This window comes from Nematolebias whitei, chromosome 7 (genome assembly GCF_014905685.2).
Source record: "Nematolebias whitei isolate Nwh7 chromosome 7, NemWhi1, whole genome shotgun sequence".
Lineage (NCBI taxonomy): Eukaryota > Metazoa > Chordata > Actinopteri > Cyprinodontiformes > Rivulidae > Nematolebias > Nematolebias whitei.
In genome coordinates, this window is record NC_056504.1 from 48,206,137 (window position 1) to 48,215,763 (window position 9,627).

General features: G+C 45.8%; 3 protein-coding genes across 3 annotated transcripts in view; 2 read left to right on the forward strand and 1 right to left on the reverse strand.

Annotated features, from left to right (window-relative positions):
* ip6k1 (inositol hexakisphosphate kinase 1) overlaps positions 1-2,216 on the forward strand; it is a 32,421-nt gene extending 30,205 nt beyond the window's left edge. The window contains exon 9 of the mRNA XM_037678993.1: positions 257-2,216. Coding sequence (XP_037534921.1) covers positions 257-748 — 492 coding nt within the window. The 3' untranslated portion in view covers positions 749-2,216. The remainder of the gene's footprint in view (positions 1-256) is intronic.
* Positions 1-9,627, forward strand: part of LOC119412013 (gastrula zinc finger protein XlCGF57.1-like) — a 520,281-nt gene that overhangs the window by 423,231 nt on the left and 87,423 nt on the right. The window lies entirely within an intron of this gene.
* LOC119412079 (dynein heavy chain 12, axonemal-like) overlaps positions 6,258-9,627 on the reverse strand; it is a 9,510-nt gene continuing 6,140 nt past the window's right edge. Inside the window, 6 exon segments of the mRNA XM_037679056.1 lie at positions 6,258-7,252; positions 7,255-7,281; positions 7,355-7,508; positions 8,378-8,506; positions 8,577-8,705; positions 8,864-9,043. Coding sequence (XP_037534984.1) covers positions 7,125-7,252; positions 7,255-7,281; positions 7,355-7,508; positions 8,378-8,506; positions 8,577-8,705; positions 8,864-9,043 — 747 coding nt within the window. The 3' untranslated portion in view covers positions 6,258-7,124.

Below are 9,627 nucleotides of genomic sequence, written 5' to 3' on the forward strand. Positions count from 1 at the left end.
TTGTTTGTTTCTTGATTGTTTCCTGATTGTTTCCTGATTGTTTCCTGATTGTTTCTTGATTGTTTCTTGATTGTTTCTTGTTTGTTTCCTGTTTTTTTCCTGTTTGTTTCTTAATTGTTTCCTGTTTGTTTCTCGTTTGTTTCTTGTTTGTTTCCAGTTTGTTTCCTGATTGTTTCCTGTTTGTTTCCTGATTGTTTCCTGTTTGTTTCCCGTTTGAATGTAAAAGTTCTGATGGTTTGTGTCGGACTGTTTGTAGGAACCTGAGGGCCCGTCCGTCCCCTCCCCAGGACAGAACGCAGCCAGGCAGCAGAAGAACCCTGGAACCCCTGCAGAACCTTTCTGTATTCAGGAACCCAAGACTCCGCCCCCTTCTGGTGCTCTTTGTGACATGAGTCAGAACCCAGACCTGGGGTCACTGTCCTCTCAGGGACCTGGACATGTGGCCCCACCGTCCCCTTCTCCTCACCCTCCCTCCATGTCAGACTGCCACTCTTTTGTCCCCCGCCCCCCCTCGCCCCCTCGACGTCCAGACCCCCCCTCCGCAGCCCCAAGTTTCAGCTCCCATCCTGCCCCTCCGCCGCAGCAGTCCCCCCTGGTGGACGTTCGTATGATTGACTTTGCCCACTCCACCTTCAAAGGTTTCCGGGGCGACACGGCGGTGCACGACGGGCCGGACCAGGGCTACGTGTTCGGACTGGAGAGTTTGATCCAGATCCTGGAGAGTCTGCGGGACAACAACCTGCCATAGCTCAAAACCCGCACCCACACGCTTGACGCTGCGGGGGTTTGTCCCTCAGTGGGGGCGTGGCCAGGATGACATCACTTCACTGACACGCCCTGACAAATTCATTAGTCGTCACAAAGACATGCACAGCTGTCACCCTGTCCCTGCAGGCTGTCCAGCCTGCGAGACACACCTCAGACGTCAACACGGTTTTTCAGGACATCACCATAGCAACAGGAACATAGTAACCATAGAAACGGCTTGGAGACATTGGAGCCGAAACTCAAAAGGCTGCGATAAAAGAAACTTCTGTTTCTACAAAACACACACGGGTTGTGGTTCTGGTCTTGTGAGGACCGTCCCTCAAACAGAACCTTCAGAGTAAAACGCCTCGTCGCTCAGGTGACCGCGGAACCACCGGGAAATTACCGGATCAGCTCTCACAGCGCCTCGCCACATTAACGTGTCACCACGGGTCAGATCTGTTAAAATTTATAAATAATATCTGCGACTCTTAAAAGTCTCAAAAGAAGTCGAAGAAACAGATTCACGTCAAAACTCCAGGATTCACGCTGCAGGTGGACCAGAACTACGTTTTAATCGCTGCACACGCCCGAGGTGCCCGGTCTGACTTCACTGTGCAGAAGGACGAGCGTGCAGATGTTAAATGTCAACGCAGATAGGACTCATCAGTGACACAACGATGGCTCCAACTCCGTCATTTTAACAGACGTGGAGCTACAATCTGGCGTGGTAGTAGCTGAGAGTCGTACCGTACTCTGAGGGCGACGTCTCTTAACGCTGTTCTGAAGGTCTGATGTTCCGGGTCTCAAACCGGGCCATGAAAATTCAAAATGCACTCACACCGAGCTGAACGAACGCAATTATTTTTACGTATTGAAACATTTTTAATGTCAGAAACTTTCCCTCTTTTTAAAAACAGCTGTCCGCTACATTCTGCGCAGTGAAGCTCAAATACTGCAGTAAATTAAAGCTGAAGTACTTCAGGGTACCTCAAATACTGCAGTAAATTAAAGCTGAAGTACTTCAGGGTACGTTTGCACCCCTAAAACTCCCGACGGGTCCTCACAGAGATGGACAAACACCCGGGAACAGTTGTTGGTGGAGCTGCGGGACAGAACGTCCTCCATGACCTTCAGGGACCGCTCGTTCCTGCGCGCCTCTTTCTGCAGAAACCAAACCAGACGTTACCTCAGACACGTCCAGGCATCGTTAAAGCAATAGATCCTTGTTGTACACCTGGATTATTTTGTTTTAGTAGAGTCCAGAGAGGATTAAATCCATGAAGTGCATCATAGATGTAGGCTTTGTGAAGAAGTATCGATATTTTTTTTAAAATAACGTTTGTCAAATTTTGGGGAACTCTTAAAAATCTAGTCTGTGTTCTGTGACATTAAGCCCTGGGTTGTTTTGAAATCTTAAGAGACAAGTCTGTCCATGCACCCTAACGTTTATTTTGTCAACTAATCTCATAAAAAGATCAGAATGACATCAAAAGAACATAAAAAGTTATCGCCGTCATTTAAAAACGGTTTGATGTTTCACAGCTGCTGATCACAGACGGAGTGAAGTCGTAAAAGTAAAATGCTGTTCGTGGATCAAATCTCTGCGAGCAGCAGAACTTCAACCTAACGGACCTCGTGGGAACGCGTCGGCGTCTTTTTGTGAGATTTGTTCCCGTTAAACATCAACAGGAGTAAAGTCCCGACAGCTGGAACGTTTAGTGAAATGTAAATAAAAACAGAATGTTTATTTAAGTTTTTATTCTCTGTCAGACACGGAAAACAAATGTTTCATAAATTGTACTTTTTTAGAAAAAGTTCAGGTAATTCAGAATTTTTTTGGCAGCAGCGCTTCTCCAAGTTGTTCCAGGTCCATGTGTCTCACTAACAGTCCGTAAAGGTCCAGGACCCGAGGGGACCAGTTCGGTTCTGGTCAACAGTTCACTCTTTTCTGATGGATATTTTGCTGAATTCTAAAACCTGCATCTGCATTGATGGAGCTTTCCCAGATGTGTAAAGCTGCCCATGCTAGAGGAACTAATGCACCCCCATACCATCAGAGAGGCAGGGTTTTTCTTCAACTGTGCGCTGACGGGCTGGATGGTCCGTCCGCTCTTTAGGACGTGGCGTTTGTGAAACAAATTTTAGATGTTCCTGACCCCAGAGCAGCTCTTCACCTCCACTTTAAATAAACTGCGGTCCAGAGAAGACGGCAGCTGTTCTGCATCGTGCTCACATCTGGCTTCTTCTTTGCGCGATAGAGCTTTAAGCAGCATTTGTTGTTTTACACACAGAGATTAATGGGACACTTTTAAGCCATTTGTTGCCCGTTTTAACTTTAAGATGTGTTGCTGCCATCAAAATCAAAATCACCTCATTGTTTCCTAAAAAATGTACAATTTATTTCAGACATTTGTTTACTAGTTATTTTTGTGAATAAAGTACAGGTTTGTGAGATTTGCACATCGCTGCATTCTGTTTTTATTTTATTTTGGTGTTTTCTGTAATGGACTGAATCCCAATTGATAAGAACACACAATAATGGGAAATGTGGCCAAAATACCAAATTATCAAGTTCTTTTAGAACTGTTCTGTTTGTGATTTATTTATTATCCAGCCATGCCTCAAAGATATAGAACAATATATATTTATATACAGATGTATATCTAATACGATCCTGTAACGGTCAGCAGTCGCTGTAATAATGCGCGTCTTCTGATTGGTCCAGATTGGAGACTGTCGACCAATCAGATTCGTCCGTTTCGTCCAGCTGAGGCCTGGCGCCGCCCCCTGCTGGTCAGACACAGGAACTGCACCCCGGGAGCTGAAATGAAGTAGAGCAGATGTTCAGATTTTATTTTTGGTTTATCGAGGTGATAACTTATTTTTTTAATCGTACCTTTAAAATGTTTCGTCTCTCACGTGTGTCCCTCCGGTAAAAAGTGTATGAAATGTAAAGCAACTAAGAGACGTGTGTGAAATCAGTATTATTAGAGAGGACTCTGATCCGTGTTTTCAGTCTGACGGGAAACTGCTCGACGTGAGCGCGCGTGTGTGGAAACGGTAACATCACCTTTAGTCTTTGGTTTGTGTCACCTCACCTCCGTGACGCCGGTAAAGAACTGCATGCTCGTCCTCCCGCTGCTCCACAGCAGCTCCACAGATTAACGGGACTTCTTCAGCAACGTTTCCCGCATCCGACGTCATGGTTCTGAACGTTTGTTAGAACAGTGAAAGTTTTGTGAGATTAAATCTTTCCAGAACCTCTTTGCCGTTTTGTGTTGTAATTTTTCAGCCGAACCGCTGGGCAGATTTGAATGAGACTTGTATAATAATCACTGGATTAAATCTACAGCGGAGCAACTTTTGGAGCCAATCTAACAAAAATAATTTCCACTGAAGAAACTTGTCCGTGCCTTCTGTTCACATCTTGATCTTAGTTTTGTTTCTTTTTATCTCCAAGAATAAAAAAAGTTTTTTCTTTATTTCTTCCCCAGTCACAGCAGAACCAGCCAAGACCACTTTGTTGGTCTCGGTCCTGATTTTTGAACAAATAAATCATGGTCTCAAGTTAGGTGGTCTTCTTGACTACAGCACTGGTTGGAAGGTGCCTTCAGAATTCTCCAAAAACGCTTGGAATGTTCAAGAAGCTCGAATCCTTCACATTCAACACAAATGTCCGGAGTGGGCCCTGATGCTGCCACATCCAGTACTTCCATCTGGACCAGCTGTGCTCCAGATTGCTCACCTCCGAGACCTGCTGAAGGAGAAGAGGAGGAGAAACATGAGGAGAAGACCCAGAAGAGCGGCGATGTTCTGAACCACGTCCAATCTGAACGTTCTGCGTTCGTGCACGTTCCAGCAGCAAACGATCGTTTTAGTTTCCAGATTTCACTGGAGAAGCTCTCGAGGTTCATTCGGGACGTTCTGCCAGGATCTGAGGTGGATTTCCATTTTTCAGTTCTCCCTCAGAACCAGTCAGAACGTTCAGAATGCAGCTAGAACTCACGACGGTTCTGAACACGAGAACAGTCCAGAATGTGAAAGGTTTGAAAGTTCGATCATCCAGGTGGATAAATCACAACAAAGGTCACATCAGGTCGTCTGGACGTTCACCTGAAACACTTGATCAGTCTGAGACCACCAAGATCTGTCTCATCAGCAGCACCTCCTTCAAGACGTGCACTAAGGAGGACCGTCCGTCCAAATCGATCGTGTTGAGCAATCAGACTGTTCGATGTGTTTCAGCCACAGAGGAAGGAGGTGCTGCTGATGAGACGGATCCTGTCGGCCTCAGACTGACCGAGTCGATCAGACGCATCGTTTCTCACAAAACCCAGTCCAGACGACCTGATTTAACCTTTTGTTGAGTCCAGAACGAGCTTTAAATTTTAAGGGATGTTGAGTTTATCTCGTTCGGCCTCCGTCGTGACGAGACTTTTAGTGAAACGCGTGTTGGCGAAGGTGAAGGCCACCGGTCCTGTCAACGAGTTGTTCCGGGTCCAAATCCTTCATTTCTTCCAGGTGGAGAGTTCCGTTTGCTCTAAAAACACGTCAGAACTCATAATTTAGGTCATTAATTGAGACGTTTGAACTTTGGTGGTTCTGGTCGTGCGACGCGCGAGAACAAATCGTGACAGGCTGCGCTGATGGAGGTTGCCATGGCGATTAACGAGGTCTGTCCAGCTTCCTGCAGTGACCTGATTAACCGTCAACAGAGCTGTGATGTGCGCGGCTATAATCTGAATCCAGTAAAACTGCTTTAATCAGACGACGTGGAGGTGAATTATTTAAGATGAGTAGGACTAAATAAATTAAATATAAAAACATTTTACAGAAATTCAGGTTATTTAAAAAGATCAGCTCTAAGATTTAATCCAGATTTTTATTTTTAATTGGCTTATCTGTCAAATAAATCGAAAGCTAAACTTTTTGTTTTTTCAAATTTATTAAAAAAAAGCACATTAGATAAATAATAATAAAAATACAGTTTAAAAGAAAGATGCTATTTTGTACTTAATTTTGACTTTTGTTGTGTTTTGTGACGTAAAACTGATAAAACATTTGACAAACTTCAGGTTGTCTGACAGCAGCAGAACTTATAAACTTGATGCTTCATGTGTTTGTTGAACCGATGTCTTCATTTTTAAATAAAGACAAAATAATAATTTAATCTTTAATGTTTGTCTAAAACAAGCTGCAGCAGCTAAAGTCACATGAGAAGATTCAGTCACTATTTTCACAGCCTGCGTTGCAGATTATCAGAGCACACGTTTGAATATAAATATATCATTTTTATACAAAACATTTAAACTTTCATCAGAGGATCCAGGAGAGTTTGTCGCCAGATTTATTTAACCAGGACACAAAAATAATAATTCCAGCAGAAAGAGCTCCGTCGTGAAAACTAATTTCATCTGAACTGTTTGAGGTTTCCATTTGAAAGATGTTGGAGATCCAACATGATCCAACAAGACCAGTCAAACAGAAACAGACAGGGTACTTACTGGGTACTTATTGGGGTACTTTCAGGGCATGTACGGGGTACATTTGGGGTAAATACAGGGTAATTTCAGGGCATATACGGGGTACTTTCAGGGCACATATGAGGTACTTTCGGGGAACGTACGGGGTACTTTCAGGGCACATATGGGGTACTTTCGGGGAACATACGGGGTACTTTCGGGGCATGTACTGGGTACTTTCGGGGCATGTATGGGGTACTTTCGGGGCATGTACTGGGTACTTTCGGGGCACGTATGGGGTACTTTCAGGGCACGTACGGGGTACTTTCGGGGAACATACGGGTTTCTTTCGAGACACGTATGGGGTACTTTCGAGGCAGGTATGGGGTACTTTCAGGGCACGTACGGGGTACTTTCGGGGAACATACGAGTTTCTTTCGAGACACGTACGGGGTACTTTCGAGGCAGGTACGGGGTACTTTCGGGGCATGTACTGGGTACTTTCGGGGCATGTATGGGGTACTTTCGGGGCATGTATGGGGTACTTTCGGGGCACGTATGGGTTATGTACTGGGTACTTTCGGGGTATGTACTGGGTACTTTAAGGGGTACATACAAAGCAATGACAGGGTATTTATGAGAGTACCTACAGGGTATTTGGTACTTGTGGGATTACTTCCAGTGTGATTACAGGATACCTTTGGGGTAATTTAGTACCTCTGGGAGCTGTATTAGGAGGTGTCTCGTTACCCTGTCCTGTCCCCCAGTGTGTCTTTTTGTCCAGCATCACTCCTGAGTGAAAACACAGAATATGGGACGAATCAAGCAGTTTTCATTTTTTCTCTCCGAACACGACTTCGTTTTGTCGTATTTAAGGTGAACTGGACTCTGGACTCCTGCTCTCTGTGGGGCTCAGCCCGGTGGCCTCCACAGCTCGTGCTCCCGGTACAGGATGTAGTCCTTCAGCCGCTCTGGCAGCGGCACAAAGCTCATGAAGACCGGGGACCGGAGCCGGAGTCGACCGAGACACCGACGAATCCGCAGAGGTGCCGCAGGCAGCGGGCGTTTTCTGTGGACGACAGGAAGGAGAGCGGCGGGTTTGTGTTTCCTGTCTCCTGATCTGATGTTAGAGTTTCCTTCACCTTGAACTCTGCAGATATCGGCCCACTGCTCCTGCTCCGCCAGCACCGCCTTCAGCTTGGAGCACAGGGTCACGTGATCCAGGTAATCCAGCAGGACGCGGACCATGTGACCCGACAGGTGTATCAGCCAGGAGACGGTGATGACCTCACAGAACTGCAGGGACAGAAAAGCTGCACGTCTGTTTTTAAACTTTTTTTAAACTCCACTTGTCATTTTGCAGCTCATTTTACAAACGAGTGTAGAAGTTTTACAGGAACTGCAAATTAAAAGCAAGAGAACACAAATTTAACTCTGCGTTTACAACATTTTCATCATTTGCTACTGAAGACCCGACTATTGCTGCTTTAAAAAGAAACATCAATACCTCGAATTAATGAGGGCAGATTCAAAAACTGTCTCAACTATACACAATAAACCACAGACGGAGTTTAATGAAACTTTCAGCATCGGTCGCTGCGTGTGCATCTTAAACTGAACACATTTTTCAGATGATCCACTTTAAAATGGCCGCCACAGCTAACTGACCCTAAAAACACAAACATGGCTCCAACTCAGCCACATCAACAGACACTGAGCTAAAATGTGGCGTAGAAGTAGCTAAAAGTCGTCCACAACACTACGCCGCCTAAAGTCCTTTTATTTGAACTGCTGGCATCAACGCTGTTTGTCTGTTAGCAAAATATCTCATGAAACTCTTGATCAAATTGATTAAAACTTCCAGAGAAAAGATGAAAATCTACAACTTATTGTCATTTAATTTACCTTTAGCTTAAAGCGACAGATATGGAGGTAACGTTCGTGTGGTAGTAGCTGAGAGTCATCTTCAACACAGATCCAGAGCCTCGTCACGTCTCACAAAATGTGTCATAAAAGGTTTGGATTAAACTCATTTAGTTTCATAATCTACAGGTTTAAAATAACTATTGTTCAGTCTTTGTATTGTTACGCCAGAAATGTCGAATCAGACAAATGCAAATTGAGAACAGGAGCGTAAAACGTCTCCGGTAAAAGCTTCCCGTTACCAGCGTGTCTTTGATCACGGTGCAGGTCCAGCCCTCGTAGTCCTCAGGAACGTGTGAGCGGTCGCCGTAGGGACAGTCGAAGCAGCGCGCCGCGTCGTAACCATAGTTACACAGCATCCTGAGGACCACCTGAGCCGACAGAACGCACAGGTCACGCTCGGTCCACCTCAAAGTGTCGCTGTGGGAACAGTGGGATCACCTCGTCTTTGAGGGCGTACTGCAGCGCCGAGGGGAAGTGAGTCGTGTTTATCCTGCAGTAGTAGTTCACGTTGGCTCCGTACCGCAGCAACAAGTTGATCAACTCGTAGTTGCCCAGACGGAGCGCCACCTGAAAATGAACGATCCAAAGGAAACGACTGAACGGACCAGAGGAAACATGGCCGACTAAGAAAAATATCAACTTGGGACACGAGAGGAACCCTGAAAGTTCTGCTCCTGGTGCCAAAGTGTCTTCAGGTGTTTTCTGTTTCAGACTCGCAGCGGTACCTGCAGACATTTCACCGGGTCTTGGTTGGCCATGGCTCCGGCCTCCAGCAGCAGTTTCACCGACGCCGTGTCGTTATTGGACACAGCGAAGAAGAGGGCGGACTTCCTCTCGTCGTCGTAGCTGCGGCGGATCCAGGGATGGAGCATGAAGTTGGGATCATAACCCGCATCCAGCAAGGCCTGATGGGAGTGGTGAGAGGAGACAAACTGTAAATGTGTCTCAAAGATTTGATCAGATTCATGAACATTTATTTATTCAGGCAAACCCCACTGGATCACAGATCTCTTTAGCAGGAGAGGCCCTGAAGGCAGACCAACATGCAGGTTTTTGTTCTGTGGGAGGAAACCGGAGTACCCGGAGAAAACCCACGCATGCACAAGAAGAACATGCAAACTCCACCCAGAAAGACCCTAGGTCCAACCGGGTCCTGAACCCAGGACCTTCTTGCTGTGAGGCAACAGTGCGAACCACTGAGCCATCGTGCTGCAGATAAATATGATGAGAATGTTTAAGTCAAACTGGTGAAAAAAAATAAAGAACAAAATCTGAGTCATGTATCCTTCATGAGTTAGACCAGAACCTAAGAGAACACAGTCTCTGACGTCCCTCTGAGATGGATCGTCCATCTGAGACGGATCATCCCTCTGAGACAGATCTTCCATTTGAGACAGATCGTCCATCTGAGATGGATCATCCATCTGAGACAGATCGCCCCACTGAGACGGATCGTCCCTCTGAGACGGATCGTCCCTCTGAGACGGAT